Source organism: Triticum aestivum, chromosome 2D (assembly GCF_018294505.1).
Source record: "Triticum aestivum cultivar Chinese Spring chromosome 2D, IWGSC CS RefSeq v2.1, whole genome shotgun sequence".
Taxonomy (NCBI): domain Eukaryota; kingdom Viridiplantae; phylum Streptophyta; class Magnoliopsida; order Poales; family Poaceae; genus Triticum; species Triticum aestivum.
Window position 1 is genome coordinate 467922382 of NC_057799.1, and position 17458 is coordinate 467939839.

Here is a 17458-nt window from a genome sequence, read left to right on the forward strand (position 1 = left end):
GTGAACTCCTCTCTGGCGACCTCCTCCTCCTCTCCGGCGATGTAGGCGAGCTCCTCTCCGGTGACCTCCTCCTCCTCTCTGACGATGTAGGCGAGCTCCTCTCCGGTGACCTCCTCCTCCTCCCTCCTCTCCTCCTCACGGTCTCTCCTCGGCCCTCCTCTCCGGCGAACTCCTCTCCGACAAAAGAACGTACAAGATCCAAAAACGAGAACAATATTTGAAAAAATATCATGCAAAAAACGACTAAAAAGGGCAAAAAAATCACGATCCAGATCCAAATTCAAAATTCAAAAATAGCAATGGCGCACGGTGGGGGTTAGACGGTGCGCCACTACTATTTTCCCGCCTTCAAAATTCAGAAAAAAAATCAAAAAAATTCAAAAAAATTACCAGTGGCGCACGTGTAGCAATAGTAATGGCGCACTACAAGGTGCGCCACTGTTACCTACAATACTAATGGCGCACTAGAGGTGCGCCATTAGTATTTGTTACTAGTGGCGTGATAATAGTGGCGCACCTATAGTGCGCCATTAATAGCCAAAATAGGTGCGCCACTAACAGCCTTTTTTCTAGTAGTGGCCAGCTCGTCAACTTCCTCAGGGAGAATTGGGATATCTTTGCATGGTCCCCAAATTACATGCCGGGAGCTCTGAGGGAGTACGCCGAGCACAAACTACACATCCGCAAGGATGGCAAGCCTGTACGCAAGGAGCATGGTGAGGCTATACCATGGCACCATGCCAGGTGGTATGTTTTTCAAGCATGTATTTCATTTTTCTATAGTTGAAAAACCAATAAACGAACGTTTGTGGTTGACTATTGCCACACATTTCCTTGAAATCTCTGTCCATTCCTTGTAAAAGGCATGATAATTTATTAAATAGCACGAGCATGGTTTTCCAGACTGTTCTTGTGCACATTTTCATGCACCGATTGTTTGAATTTGAATTATGTGCATTAATGCCTAGAAAATGCACATAATCCCTAAATATGGTAAATGAACCCGGAAAAGTGCCAAATTTTAACACGGTGATTTGCAGGGTGTATGTTCAATGTAGAAAAAATGCATGGACAAACTAGGAAGGGAATTTGGATTCCTTTTCAATCTCGGTGATTTCCCCCTCGAAACCATGAAACTTCCTCGGTGATGGTCTGATTTATGAAGGGCATGTATGACGACATAAGCCAAACCTTCTCAAATTTTTACAAGGGCACGGTGAGGCCATACCATGGAACCATGCCAGGTGTCATATTTTTCAAGCATGTATTTCATTTTTCTATAGTTGAAAAACCAATAAACGACGCGTTTGTGGTTGACTATATATTATCACACATTTCCTTCAAAACTCTGCCCATTCCTTGTAAAAGGGATGAGAATTTACTAAATAGCACGAGCGTGGTATCCCTTGGCCCCCTACCCACTTCGTCCCCACCCACTCACTGCGGACTCATCCGCAAGTCTGCACCTCATCAACTTCTATCGTGGCGGCCACCCTAAGCTCGATGACTGTCGTCGACTGGGGGAGGTCGCGCTCCAAACGGCACGGGATTTCGCCCCTACCGCTTACCGCCACCTATCTGCACCGACTTTCTAGAGTGGTCGATTGGGGTTTTCTACGGGATTGGGCAGGGGATTTTTCTCATGGAGAAAGTAATCAATTTAGCGAAGTATTCACTCATCTCTTATCACAGTCCATCCATTACTGTTAATGAACCGGTGGAAATCACCATGGATTCATTTTTCTTCTAGCTGATTCGAGGGTTTTCATTCATGTGTCCACAGTATGAGCACAAATTGGGCAAGTGTGGTTGCGGCCAGTCGAAAACGAAGTTCTATCTCACCATTCCAGATGACTTCAGGGAGCGCTCGGTATGTTCAATCTCACCCTACCACGATCGGCATGGCCTTAATTTGTGAACATATACCGTCTATTGCTACATTTGGATAAAAGGTATGGTGCCACATGGAGCCTAGACGTCGAAGCCGATTTTTTCCCTATATTAGACAAATTAATGATGTATTGTTCATTCAGTTACTCTCATATTTGCATCTAATCTTTGTTACATTATCTATTTTTTATTATTTATTTTTTTACTATGCTTTCAGCTATATATTGTTCTGTTCTCTTAGTTACTCCCATATTTGCATCTTGATATGTTATTTCCAATATATCTAAAATACGATCTTAATTTTCATTTCAAGTAGTACATCCCTTACTTTGCAAGAACAAGAGTAGAAGGAAATCTTGGGCTTTACTTTGTTGATGACTCCATGGATGTCATATTGACAACGCATCATGGATTTACAATGCAGTTAGTGTAAAACTTGATAAAGATGGTCACACCTATTTTGATGCGGATCTTTGGAGAAAAATTTCTAAGTTTTATGAATGGAAAGCTGGCAATAAAATTCTAGTGCGTGCACCACAGCCTGGTCTAATTAACATGGATGTTTACTTTCCCAACATCATCAGCCGATCAAAGTCTGACCGAGGTTAGAGTTCTTTCAACTTTATCCATGCTGGCATATTACTTAGAAAAATCGGGGCATTTGTTCTGACTAACTGATGACTATTTAAGCAACCAAATGTGATTTCATTTTCTGACTCCGTTCCTAGGCAATACAAATTCTATTTACCAATTTATGCGCACTATATATTCTTGTGTCATGTTCTAAATAAATATATTACAATTGGTTTTTATTCTACATTTCAATTGGTTTTTATTCTACATTTCAACAGAAATTACCCGGTGCAGCTGTTCCTGAATTCATTTCCCTACGTGGTCGAATTACACTTGTGCTTGCTAATAACGCCAAAGTGATTGCAAGGTACTGCATTTCCCGCAGAAATGGAACCATTCAAATTAACAAATTCTCGCTTGTCGCGGCAATGCATCCACATTGGAAAATTGGAGACGCTATTCTACTCATGCTCTACCAAGGCACAAGAGGGTTCTTCCTTTTCATTGACGAGATACCGAGTCGCCGTGATCAAGCTGCTTTCAGCGGATAGTTGTGGTTGTTGGCCCTCAACCTCTTAAAATGTGCTAGTTGTTACTATGTTAAGTATGTAGATATGAACCATATGGTTGTCAAAACCGTGTTTCCAAGATCCACCTTTTGTCGAATAGTCACACCACTATATATCTGTTACTCAAATGTTGTTAGCCAAGTTTTTTTATTTTCATGGAAAGTATTAGTATCATACACAGTTCATTTAGTTTAAGCGTGTGCACGGTAGAATAGAGGGTGTCCACGTTTTCGACGTGGCGATCAACACCGATGTCCAGAAGCCATTTGCATATTAATTGTCCATATTGCAAATTCAGATAATATACATACTGGCTAGCCAATACAATTGACATATTTAACATGCATGAAGAAATTAACTGAGCATATATATATATATAGGACACCATTATTCTAATTTTGTTATTAGAATAGTTATTTGGATCAGAGCGCCGTCCAGCGGGGATGTTCCCGAACTATACAATTGAGATAAAAAGGAAAAAAGACCCCCACTGCCACACCACCCACCTCCCTGATCCAATCGCAGCACCCGCCCCCAGCAGGCGACACCGCGGCCACCCCGCCCCCGGCCGGCACCTCCGCCGCCGCCTAGCCCCCGGCCGGCACCGCCGCGGCCACCCCACCCTCGACCGGCACCTCCGCCGCCGCCCCGCTCCCGACTGACACCGCCGTGGCCGCCCCGCCCCTGGGCGCACCCCTGCTCCCAGCGGATCCGGTGGAGACGCCGCCGCACCACCTCCCGAAGCACCTCGAGGGTCGCTAGATCCGGCGAGGATCCTTCACTCGCCGGTGACCGCCAGTACACACGCGAAGGAGCCGTTGACCTTCATCTGGAGGAGGCAACGACCTGCAACTAGTCTTCGCGAAAGCCGCCGCGACGGCCTACAGTCGGTGGATTCAGGGTTGGGATCCTCCTCCCCGCTGCTTGCCTGGGTAGCCCGTGGAGACCACCTCCTCTCCCCTCCTCCAGCCAGATCGGTCATCTTTGGGCTCTGGTGAGCCCCTTCACAGACACGCCCGTTCATGTGTGTGCCACCGCTTCCTTGTTTCTCCTCGAGCGTCATCGTGCTGCTTGTTGGTAGGCTTCTGGACAATGAGGTGGTGCCGAAGGATGGAACACGGATGTTCGACTATATTTCTAGAGGAAGAAACGAAGAGCAGGTGATGTATGTTCGTGAACTATGTTGTTGTTGTTGTTGTTTCTTGGACGTACTGAACATTTTTTTTTCTTCTTGAGTAGGTGAACTATGTAGTTCTGCAAAAACAAAATCTTGTTGCCTGACCAAACTGCTTCTAAGTACTATGTCGGCAAGAGCAGGAGAATTCTATGTTGCAAAAAAGAATTCCTTGTAGCTCCCTGGAAGCACATTTGTATTTTCGCTTGAACCAAATTTCATCCCGTGTGAGATTCTACTTGGATGGAGAGAGGGTGTCGACACAAGATCCTGAAATGGTGCATGTGCTTTGGAAGTGGTCGCTCATATTTGTTTGTTCTTATGCCTGCAAGACTTGAACTTTCTCAGATTTCTAATAGGCATCATGGCGGAGAAGGAATAAGAAGCTACAGGAGCAAAATGGAGGTGCACCGGCATGCTTTGCGCTAACAACTACAGCTTAACAGGTGTCTTCTTACCCACTGTCGCGCTGCATCACCTCACCTGCATTTCGGTCTTCTTTGCCTTCGATGTTCCTGCACTACTGCAAGGCGATGCCGGCAGCTCAGCCCCACACCCGCACACTCCATCTTCTCCCCAACGCTACTCGTGGCCCTCCCGGCCTTCCAGTCCTACTTCTACGACGAACTCATGTCATCTCTGCTCAACTGCTCGAACTCTCTGCTCACCTGTACATGCTTTTCCAGTTGTTTGTGTTAATGCCAGTAAGGCTGAGTGTTGTAGAGATGGCTCATGCAGTGTTGCAACAGTCATTGCTCATGTCGCCGGAGCTCTCGACAACAGTTTTTTTACGTTTGATGTTTATTAAAAAATGATTTTTTTTTATTTTCTACGAATAAAACTACGAAGTCCAAATTAAAATAATATAGAAGTTCAAGGTTTATAAAAAACCCAGATGTTTGCTGTTACTAAAAAAATAAAACGAAGAAGTTCAAATTAAAAAATGGAACATCTCAAACAAAATTATGAAAAAATGATTTCCCTGTTTAAAAAACTAAAAATTCAAACACCCGTCCCACGTGTAACAATATTCACAATGAAGTTCATATATAAAAAAGTTGAAGTTCGCATAGAGAAAAAAGGTGCATTTCTAAAAAGGATGTACTGAAAAGTACATGTTCTTTGGTTCCTGATGCTTATATGGTCATCCCCAAGGAGTAAGAATGCAGCGTCCCCGAGGAGTAAAAACGCAGAGCTCACACGTAACACAATGATAATTAAATTTATTTTTCAAGTATTGACCTTCAGAAAAGTTCGTCCTTCCATATGTTAACCGTCAATTGGATTAGCTGTTTATAAATGACATCGAAAATATGAATTCGGCTGTTTGGTTTGCAAAATTTTACTATTTTCCAAATTACTCTTTAACCATAGGGAATTAGAGAAACTTTCAACATATGGAAGGAGCAGTTTTGCAGCAGCTTTCCAGTGCCATATTATTTGCCTCATTCCAATAAACGGTTTAGAAATGCGATCGAAAATACTATTCACATTTTTTGTATGAAGAAAAAACGGTTTTCAAAACTGCTCTTAAACTGCTTACATTTTGCCAAAAATTTAACTTGGGCCATGATAATCGTGTCCATAGCTTTCCAACGGTATATCGCAAGCCCCATTGGGGCAATGTTTGCGGAAGTTCAACCTAACACTGGGGGAAGTTCAGGTCGAACAACTCAGTCAGTAAAATTGCAACAGACGCATGTTTATCAAGACCCGAGAGCAAAATCCGCCAATGAGCAAGATTTCTATTTAAAATGGGCATTAAGTTGCTAAAAACCATTTTCAGATTACACTTACATCACATAGAACATGACTGACCAGAATAATTCACGCGGGGAGACACGGTTGCAAAGATAGCTTGAAGGTCGGGTTTTTACAGAGGGAAGTTCAGGTTGTGTAACTCAGGAAGTTCAGGTTGTGATCAGAATAATATTCTGATCCCGTGATCAGAATAATATATATCGCTAATTTACAAGAATAGAACGAACCGCGCGTGCACAAAAGAGCTACACTATGCACCTAACGCTGGCCCAGCAGGCACAACAGCCATCGTCCATTAGCGTGTCGATCATGGGCTCAGTGGGAGTGGAGGCCACCAAGTTGATGACCTACACACCTTGATCGATCGAGGCCGGGGCAGACTCGACATCGGTAATCGCCGGTACTTCGTCGGGCGCAGCGCTCACCAGGGCTACCGCGACCGCCGGGTCTACCTCGGTGATGTCCAGCGTGACGACGTTGGCTCTCGCCAGGGCTGCCGTGACGGCCCCCAAGCATGCCCCGACGATGTCCGGCGCTGCGCCCTCCTCCATCTGGGACATAAGCATGTGCCTTGTGCGGCGGCCGCCACTACTATAGTTGTCCTTGCGTCGTCGTGGTTCCTCCGCCGCCGCCTGCACCATCCGCGGCACTCTGCGTCGAGCCACCAGTATCGCCCGCTGGAGATCCTTGTCCGCTTTTAGGACCACCCTAGCTAACCTGGCGGCTTGCTCATACCGTGTTTCCTGCTTCCTCTGGCCGTCGTCGGGAGAGGCGGCGACATAGCCGTCGACCGCCAAGCCGACCATCGTGCCTTCAGCCTCAATTCCGCCGTCGCGTCGTGCGACTCCATCCCCGTCGTCAGTCGTTGGGGGCATGCCGATATGTGTGGGTAACTAGCTATCAACTGGATCAGTAGCGAGTCGCCGCCACTGGCCATTTTTGTGGTTATCTATAGCTAGCAGCTGGCTAGGGGATTGGGGATTTTACAACTCACCCATGTGGAGCGCGGGAAGCCTTTCGCTGGAGTGCGAGAAGACTAAGTGGAGCACACAACCCAACAACCATATGCGATGTCACTTGTTATCGAACACATGTTACCATACGGAAATGTATGCGTAACTTACGTATCATCGCATACGCGTACTCGTACACGCATCATGTGCGATACTCCCAGCCATCGCAAGCAACTAGTTTGTAGTTTTCAAAGTTTTTTCTACACACAGAATTGCACATGAGTTAACTCCAGTAACCGTCTTTGTTATATATTCTCATCGCAAACAGTTCTTCCGAGTGGGCTGTTTGTCGTGTATCACACACATCTTGTTTATACGGATCATTTGTGTTCTTTTGGCTCATAGAAACAGTTCATATATGTGAAGTGTATGCCGCATATCACACACATCTTGCTACGATAAATAAGTTGAGCAGATACGAAAGAGTACCGCCTCTGGTGCGGTGCCGTGTATGCATCTACTGAGAATTTGATGGTGCTGCGGTAGTGATGGTTGTCGGCGGCGTGGAATCAGATCTAGGAGGGTAGACAGTGGTGGCGGGGCGCGGTGGACGAGACGATCGTAGGAGCAGCGCCGGCAGGGTGGACGACGGCGGGGATGAAGCGAGAGGAGGGGATGCAAGGATCCCGGTCCGAAGCCGTGGATGAGAGAGGTCGATCTCTTGTAATGGCCGACGGCGTCGGGGCATAAGCTCCGGCATGGTGGAGGAGGACGATGGTGGATGGGGTGGCGGACGGAGGAGGCTGGGGTGGAGAGGGTGTTTTAGCGCCCACGGAGTACGAATGGGGAAATGGAGGGAGAGAGGAAGGGGGGAACCATGTCTTAATGGCGCGCTTGTCTCAAATGCAAGGAAATTTACAAACTTAGCCCTCGTTTAAAATTTCCTACATCACAGCAATATTAGTAGGTTGGGGATAGGACGGTAATCTCGCATACACCAAATATTTGCCTACGAGAGTTTGTTTTTGGCGCCCACCGTGTATGAATCGGGGAGGGAGTCGATTTCGGCCGAGGAGACACTATGTTTTGGCGCCCACCGTGTATGAATCCGGGTGCGAGGCGGTTATGTCATGTTTGAGTGAAATTACAAACCTACCCCTATCGAAACCTCTAGAAATCGAGCCGATAGGCTTTGCGTGGCAGGGATAGGCAGTAGTTTCCATCTCGCAAATTTTGGTTTCAGGCGGTTACTGCGACTTTCCCCGCGTCGTTCAAATTTTGCAGAGCAAGAGTGCACGTTTACCGTGCCAACTCAATTCAAATCCAGTTTGTATTCTATTTTTGTTCGGGCAGGATCCATTTTCGATTGGAATAAAATTCTATATACATCATCTTTTATATATACTTTCAACACCCTTTATACATAAATATTGTTTACAAATGGCATGATCTTAGATTCATAAGGCTGTATCCATCTTAATTTGGATTTTCAAATATTTGAAACCACTTTATGTTGAAATCCAATGTATAATGTGTGTTTCATGCGGGTTTTTATCTTTTTACTTCTCAAACATGCATCATGTGTTTCACACACGCAACATATAGTGTAATCCCGTTTAGACATTAATTGCATATAAACCATGCATTGTCTCTAATTAAAGAATCTATGGATCACTAATATTGATAAACAATATAACATTACCCGTGTCCCCAAATTCAAATGAATATGCATGTTTGATACACCAATTTGCGTTACGATATTATCAATGTCGTGATCTCCAGTTTAAATATTTGAATCCCCTTTAATATAGATGTTCGTCTCATATAGCTATCACTCATGCTTATATAGGAGTATCTCTCTAGACCTATACGCGTTCATCGTCTCTCGGGTATCTCTCGTGCTACCTGTATGTCGACAATTGTCATAGCCCTAGATTATTTCTTGTATTAGTTGTATCTTAGAGAACTTATGTTTCACGTCTAAATTTCTGAAACTTGAACTGAGGAAATTAGAAAGCCTCAAAACTTTTCAAAGAAGGGCAAGAACCCATTAAATTGCATTCAATGATTCCAAAATGCCCTAAAAATTATTTTGGTAATTTTGGCAAGAGATATATATCAAACCAAAATTCTGGAAAATTTTTATGGAAAATTTTGGGACATTGAATTTAAATCATATTATATTTTAATTTGGAGTTATATTCATAATATATAATGAATATATTTTCAAATGCCCTGAGATATTTTATGTATATGTGGAGAATGTCCATTAAGTGACTTAAAAATATCCAGGGGAGTTTTGGCACTGTTTTCAATCTGTTTGAATTTCAATTCAGTGGCAATTGAATAAAAGAAAACAAAACAGTAAATAAAACAGAAAACAGAGAAGGAGGGAGTACATGTAACTTACCTGGCCCAACTCATGTAGCAGCCCAGCACACCAGAGTTGGCCCAGCCCACTAGGGGCATCGCTGTCTTCTTCCTCCTGCCAGGAGGAGAAGCAGCTGCGTGCCCGGCGTGCAGCCGGCCACGACCATGTCTCCTCGCCACCTCCTGCTTCTCCCTCGCGCCTGGAGATGCCCGGAGACACCCCCTGACCTCTCTCTCTCCCAGTACCTCTCCCCCTCCTCTGGCTCTCTCCCTCGCACCACCCGAGCACCGCCGTCGCTGCCGCTCACTGCTGCCGCGGCCAGTGCCTCGCCTCGCTGCCGTGTCTAGGAGCTCCCGCTCGATGGCCTCGACCCCTCCGCCGTCTCGCGCAATGCCGAACGCCCCGAAGCACCATCCCCGACCCCTTCTTCCTCCTCGAGTTGCCGGAGATCCCCTTCGTCGCCCGCTCACCCCGACGCGTCCCCGAGCCAAACGAGCCACCCATCCAACTCCATGTGAGCCCCGCCGTCATCTCCCCTCCCCCCATCGCCGAGTTCTCGCTGTAACGCTGATGACCGCGAGTCCCGTATGCCGCCGCGGCACGGGCTCGTCGTCAACGAGGATCTGGTGACGAAATAATCCCGTGCGTGCCTCCGTTGGGTTCGTGAGCTCTTGTAGATGCCGTAGACGCAAACCGTTGGTCCTTCCGCGTGTCGTGTCGTCGATTCCGTCAACACCCGAGCTCTGGCTGCCGCCCGGCTTTGTCACCACCGCCGCTACATGCTGCCCCAGCACACACCGCAGCTACCACTGGATGCGCCGCATCACGGGCTTTCTAGCGCGCTCGGCCACGCGTCCAGCCGATACCGGAGATGGCCGGACGAGGAGCGCCGCCGCGTCTGCTTACCGCTGGCGATTAGTCACCGGATTAGATGACGTGGCCCAGGCTTAATTAGCACTAACCATCGATTAGTTAACCCCTCGAGTCATTGACAGACAGGCCCCACCCGTTAATTAACCACAGGGTTATTCCCTGTTTAATTTAAGCTAATGCTCGTGGCCCCACCGTTAGTTTGACCTTGCCACCTCAGCGTTGACCTGGCCCCACTGGTCAGCCTCTGCTGCTGACGCTGTTACACTGACATGCGGGACCCACAGGTCAGGGTTGACCAGGGTCAGCGCAGTTAACCTGCTGACGTAATGCGTACACAGTGCTGACGCAGTTAATCATTTTCTGGATTTTTATTAATACTGGAAATTTCACAAAAATATCCAAAACTTCAAAAATTCATATAAATTCAACCCTAACTCAGAATGAAGTAATTTATATATGAAAAATGACCAGACAAATCCAATCTATCCATCTGGACCATTTTCATGCATGTTAGAACAACTTATGACTACTGTTTAGGACAATTCAATTAAATGGCATTTAAGAAATCACATATGGAGTTTTAATTTGAATCTTTGATTGAAACCAACTTCATTTAATCTGGTTGCTAGTTGCATTAGCTCAAATCACAACATATTGCCATGTCACATTCATGCATCATATTGTTGCATTGCATTGATTGTGTTTCCATTCTATTGTCGGTAATTTTCCCCCTTCAGTAGACGTGTTCCGACGATGAGTTCGATGACACCGATGAAGAACTATACTATCTTCAGAAGTGCCAGGCAAGCAAAACCCCCTTGTTCATTCTGATACAATCCCACTCTCTCGCTCCTACTCTCTTTTACTGCATTAGAAGAACAATGATCCAACTGTTACCTGCTGCGATAGTTGAACCCCTTTCCTCTACATGACCTGTCATTGCCACAGTAAATAGATGAAACCCACTAGCATGAGTAGGAGTTGTTTGAGCCCTGATGTGCCTACTCATTTATGTTTGTTATTCATGCCTGCTACTGCTTAGAGTTGAGTCAGGTTTGATACATCGGGGATGAATTGGAAAGTTGTGAACATGATCTACTGTTGAGAGCTAAGTGTGTGAATACGATTTGGTAAAGGTGGCGACGAGAGGCCACGTAGGAGTACATGGTGGGTTGTCTCATTGAAACCGTCCTCAGGAACTGAGTTCTGTATTTGTGATCCATGAACAGCTACTACCACACATTGGAATGCTTAAGTGCCCCTCTCGACTTATTAATCAACTCGATCTCTGTCCAGGAGTTGCAACTAGTTTGTGGTGTTTGTAGGTAGTGCTAGTAGTCTACCAAGTGGCACCCGGTACAGGTGGGCTTGGGACAGACTAGGTGCAGTGGCACGGTGTACCAAGTGGCACCCGGATGGTGGGCTTGGGAACCCTTCTCACATTGTTTGGGGCCGTGAGCGACACCCCGGCAGGATCTCCTTGCGGATGGAACCCGAATAGGCGATAAACCTGGACTAGAGACTTGTGTGGTTAGTCAGGTCGTGGCCGACACCCTCGCCAGGCTTCCGCTTGAAGGTTGCCGAGATACATGACATGTACATGGCGGTAAGAGGCGAGAGCGTGTGTGAAGAAGTACACCCCTACAGGGTTAACATCATCTATTCGAATAGACGCGTCGGTGGTAATGGACCTATGGGTTCCTATACAGTTCATAGACAAGTGAAAGTGGATACCCTAAAATGCGCAAGATAAGCGTGAGTGCTATGGATGGCGTTCTCGTAGGGAGACGGGAACGGATCCATAGTGGTGTATTGATATGGTGAATATGTGGACTCGTGTGCACCACCTCAAAAGAGTTACTTGCAGTCGTAGTTCAGGTTATCCACCGAGTCAAAGGTGGCTTGCTGATGTTAAACTCCACCACCCCCCTTTGTTCCTGTGTTTGTCCCTTCGGGGAAATGTCACGCGTTGTTCCTTTAATTCCTTGTAGCTTGCTACGACTTGGGGTCATACATTGCTGATCGACACGTTCGTTGCTGGGTCATGTATGCCTGTCCCTGTAAGTTAGCGCCACCTTGGGTTTACGACTAGTCATGTCGGCCCGGGTTCTTTGTCATATGGATTCTAGCGGCACTATCATATACGTGAGCTAAAAGGCACAAACGGTACCGGGCCAGGTAAGGTGGCACCCGTGGGGATACCGTGCTTGAGGCGGCAAAGTGATATAATGTGTTACATGCTAGATCGGTGTGACTTAGGATCGGGGTCCCGACAGCTTTGGTATCAGAGCCTGACTGCCTGTAGGATTACCAAGCCAAACTGGTCGAAGTTGAGTCTAGAAATTCTTTAATTATATATGGGAATTGATTGTGGGATGGAACGTAAGGCTCTTTTTACTCCTTATACCTTATGCCTTCTGATCCGAGTCATCTCAACCTTCCTACGGGGTGAAGGAACTAGGCTTTCTCTTCTTTCTACCAGGATCACGTGTTACTAATCTGTAGACTTATAAGATTGTTGGACTCAAGCCTCAGTTCAGTTCCTACTACTTTCGTATGTTGACTGTTGATCTCGAAACCTTGATATTGTGCTTTTGAGTGGTTATGCCACCATTTTTGCAGCATGTCTTAAATCCTTATGAGCATTTACAGCCGTTATGCTGTCCGAGTCATCCCAGGTTTCTAAATAGTCTGAAGCATTTGCAAATCCCTTCTTACCATTCCGATGTTCCTTTAAGCCAGGTTAATCACACTAATTGTTGAGTTGAGGTACTCTATTGCCTCCACATATATGCTGGAGTTATTATTATGACCCTACATGTCTTAGAGGATCACCTAGTAATCTAGCCATGTTTTGTGTAAGCAGTGTGATGATTCTGGCCATCATTCTTGTAAGCATCCCATGATGCCACTTAGTTAGTAGGCATTCTACTCCTAGGTTTCTGAACCCGCGATTCACCCTACTTCATGTTGATAGTGTTGCTCGTTCCTTTAGGATATTAGTAACCTTTGCGATAGGCCTCGATGTCCGTGGTATTTCTTTCTCCCAAATACTATGAACTATTTATGGCAGAAGTTCCTCGTTGAACCGAGAGGTCACAACCAGAGTGCTCTTGACGAGTTCTCGATCCTATGCTGGGACTCTTCCAGTTCTACCTCTTTTGCATGGGATATCTGGAAGAAATATCTTGAACTCATTCGATATGCTAATCTATGCATCCGCAACTCAGAAAGTTATATGTTCCTTGAGTTGTCCCTCTTTAGTTGTATTCTAACCCCCGTCTATCAATTGATAGCCAAGAGTAGTTATGCATTCATGTTATCGATGCATATTATTCTTGTGGTCCGTCAAGCCATTCTATTCCGGAATGTCTAGGAGAAACAAAGTCCAGTACCTCATCTATTCCTAGGATTTGGTCAAAGCAGTTGTATTTCGCAGATCAAAATACCAATCTAGCTTTTGTTCTATTCTACCTTGTATTGTTGCCCTTTTTATGTCAGGATTGTCATGAGAATTGCACCGCCTCTTATGAATTCTTGACGCAGTGATACTTCTTGCCATCATGGTTCATTCCTCGGTTCCGGTGTTATTGTAACCGGAATGCCGACAGATGAATTGGGCTGTGTGAAGTCAATACTCCTAGCAACCCCGTTGCTTGGTAGTTAATGGACAACAATTTCATTCTTACCGTGTTGGATCCCGAATCATCATTCTAAGGCTGATTGTGCTACCTAGTCCTTATTTCCGGTGCACTCTTCGATCAATGAGTTAGGATTGTGCCAATCCCTTGCTCTTTGGATCATATCGTCTTGCCCTGAAAAACAAGATTGTTCTCGAGCTTGGTAACATATCGGTGGTTCGTGATTTTCCGAATATCTTCTCGAAAGTATCACCAGGTCGTCACCTGACCGTTTTGTTGAGTTCGTGACCAAGTTGGTTTTCTTGTAAACCACCCTTTCTCCAAGAATCTGTGTCGGATACCCTGAGCTAGTTGGTTAAGCTAAAGAACAACTTGGAGAGTTGGAAGATAAAAGCTTGTCCGACTAAGTTCATTTTAAGGGATACCTTGTATGTGTGTTGAAAGTTGATATTTTCATTGACTGACCCTCGTGATTAGTTAATGGACCTATCATTTTATCCAACCCTTGATTTGAGTATGGGCTATCATCAAATCAAGTCCGAATCAACGATATTCGTAATGTTGTCTTACTCGTGGTTATTTCCTCGAGCATACACCATTATATCTTCTGGGTCTGACCAATGCTATCACCTTGTTCACATAGTTGTGGAATTCCATCTTCCTGGGAATCTTGGTGACCTGTTGTTGAGCTCATCAGTGGCATTTTATCCTCTCCATGATTCGTGTTGAACATCCAGCTAATGTTTGAAACTTCTATAAGCATTATCTTCATGTCCCGTTCATGAAGCATATGTTCGGATGAAAGGAGTGACTTCCTCTAATTCATGTGCATATGAAGCAAGTTGCCGCCGTGAATTTGAGAAAGTTTGTGTTGCTTCCTCTAGAATCATCCCAAGTTAGTCACACATATGTGCGAAGTACTCTATGGTTTGATAGGTTGGCCGCCTCCATTCCACATGTGTTTCCTAGCACACCAAGCCACTGATTGACTTGTTCAAGGAGAAGAAGTTCCTTCATAAGAGCTAATCATATGACTTATGCAAGGACTTCGTTATCCGCAATGATGGTTCCCAACCAGAACTTGGTAGTGTTTTATTATAATACTACCATGTGGTCATGCTTGTCTGGGATAGCGTGTTCACATGTGTGTAGCAGAACCAGCTCATGTTTTGGAGCTTACTATTGTAGTTCATTCCCCGAGAATCCCGCAACGCCATCTCGTCGATTGTGTTGCAAACTTTCATTTTTCTTTCTAGACTTGAAGAGTCTGGAATATCCTGACACCAACCAGATCTGAATCTCAGGCAGATGTGATGGTTGGAACGTTTCCCAAGAAGTATAATTTTGGTCTCTCTGTAACCGGTAAAGTGGATGTCGTGGCCAACACACCAGCCGGAAGATCTATTATTGTAGTATCTTGATTGAGAAAGTTGGCCACCTCCCCATAAGGATTTCGTAGGATTTACTTCAGTAAATGTTTCTTATGGATTCTTGTGCTCCCGAAGTCCGACCTTTTACTTGGTGTCCTAGATACCAAACCATATCAATACATGGGTTACGCTAGAGCATCAAGGAGAACATTAGAAGCGGAGTGCTAAATGTCTCTCAGTCGATCGTCCAGATTTTGTTTCCTTGGCCTCGCTAAGGTGAAATCTGAGAAGGTCTTATCTTCCTTTGCATCTGCATCGTCCATCACTAATCATCATGGTAGTATGTTGTGTTGCCAGGATCCTTGGCACGGATATTGGTAAGACCTTGATGAATATGGAAATGCTCAAGTTCTTGAGAGCACGCTCAGTCACTGGGTTAAATCCTCGGTAACAATCGGAATGTCCCTTCCATTGCCGAGTTGTCTCAAAACCCTAGCTCCCTTTCCAATTGAGTATGTCATTTCTTAGAACTCCTTCAAACAATCATTTGTGAATTTCCTTAGGCTGGTGTGCAGAGCTTCAATGATCCTTTCCGATAGAATTTCTTTCTGTCGTCATCGTGTTGGATGAAGATCTCGAAAGCAAAGACGTCAAGATCAATACGAAGCAATGAATTAACATCCTTGAGAAATGAAATGGATCATGAAGACCGTGTCAGTCCCATGTCCCCTCTGTCTTCTTATCTCACATCTTAAATCTCGGGACAACATTCTTGTTTAGTGGGGGTGAGCTGTCACAGCCCTAGATTATTACTTGTATTAGTTGCATCTTAGAGCACTTATGTTTCACGTCTAAATTTATGAAACTTGAACTGAGGAAATTAGAAAGCCTCAAAACTTCTAAAAGAAGGGCAAGAACCCTTTAAATTGCATTCAGTGATTCCAAAATGCCCTAAAAATTATTTTGGTAATTTTGGCAAGAGAGAGAGATATATATATATCAAACCAAAATTCTGGAAAATTTTTATGGAATATTTTGGGACATTGAATTTAAATCATATTCTATTTGAATTTGGAGTTATATTCATAATATATAATGAATATATTTTCAAATGGCCTGAGATATTTATGTATATGTGGAGAATGTCCATTAAGTGACTTAAAAATATCCAGGGGAGTTTTGGCACTGTTTTCAATCTGTTTGAATTTGAATTCAGTGGGAATTGAATAAAAAAACAAAATAGTAAATAAAACAAAAAACAGAGAAGGAGGGAGTACCTGTAACTTACCTGGCCCAACTCATGTAGCAGCCCAGCACACCAGAGTTGGCCCAGCCCACCAGGGGCATCGCTATCTTCTTCCTCTTCCCAGGAGGAGAAGCAGCTGCGTGCCCGGCGCGCAGGAGGCCGCGGCCATGTCTCCTCGCCACCTCCTGCTTCTCCCTCGCGCCTAGAGACGCCAGAGAGCCCCCCTGACCTCTCTCTCTCCCAGTACCTCTCCCCCTCCTCTGGCTCTCTCCCTCGCACCACCCGAGCACCGCCATCGCTGCCGCTCACTGCTGCCGCGGCCAGTGCCAGTGCCTCACCTCGCTGCCGTGTCTAGGAGTTCCCGGTCGATGGCCTCGACCTCTCCGTCGTCTCGCGCAATGCCGGATGCCCCGAAGCACCGTCCCCGACCCCTTATTCCTCCTCGGGTAGCCGGAGATCTCCTTCGTCGCCCGCTTGCCCCGACGCGTCCCCGAGCCAAACGAGCCACCCATCCAACTCCCTGTGAGCCCCGCCGTCATCTCCCCCTCCCCCATTGTCGATTTCTCGCTATAACGCCGATGACCGCGAGTCCCGTATGCCGTCGTGGCACGGGCTCGTCGCCGATTAGGATGCGCTGACCAAATGATCCCGTGCGTGCCTCCGTTGGGTTCGTGAGCTCTTGTAGATGTCGTAGACGCAAACCGTTGGTCCTTCTGAGTGTCGTGTCGTCGATTCCGTCAACACCCGAGCTCTAGCCGTCGCCCGGCTTTGTCACCACCGCCGCTACATGCTGCCCCAGCACACACCGCAGCCGATGCGCCGCATCGCGGGCTTTGTAGTGCGCCCAGCCGCGCGTCCGGCCGACGTCGGAGATGGCCGGACAAGGAGCGCCGCCGCTGTAGGATCGAAAGTATGTCTAGAGGGGGGGTGATTAGACTACTTGACCAAATAAAAGTTTATCCTTTTCCCAATTTTAGTCTTTGGCAGATTTTAGCTAACTTAGGACAATCCAAGCAATCTCAACACAAATCAAACAA

At 45.8% G+C, this 17458-nt stretch overlaps 1 protein-coding gene across 1 annotated transcript; it reads left to right on the top strand.

Moving 5' to 3' along the window:
- Positions 1-3692: 3692 nt before the first annotated feature.
- On the top strand, positions 3693-5036 carry LOC123053865 (vegetative cell wall protein gp1; the record flags this gene model as incomplete). The annotated part of the gene is given in 3 exon segments (XM_044477451.1): positions 3693-4026; positions 4114-4192; positions 4566-5036. Coding segments are annotated over 3 exon segments (497 nt in total), but the record flags the coding sequence as incomplete, so codon positions are not given.
- Positions 5037-17458: the final 12422 nt, after the last annotated feature.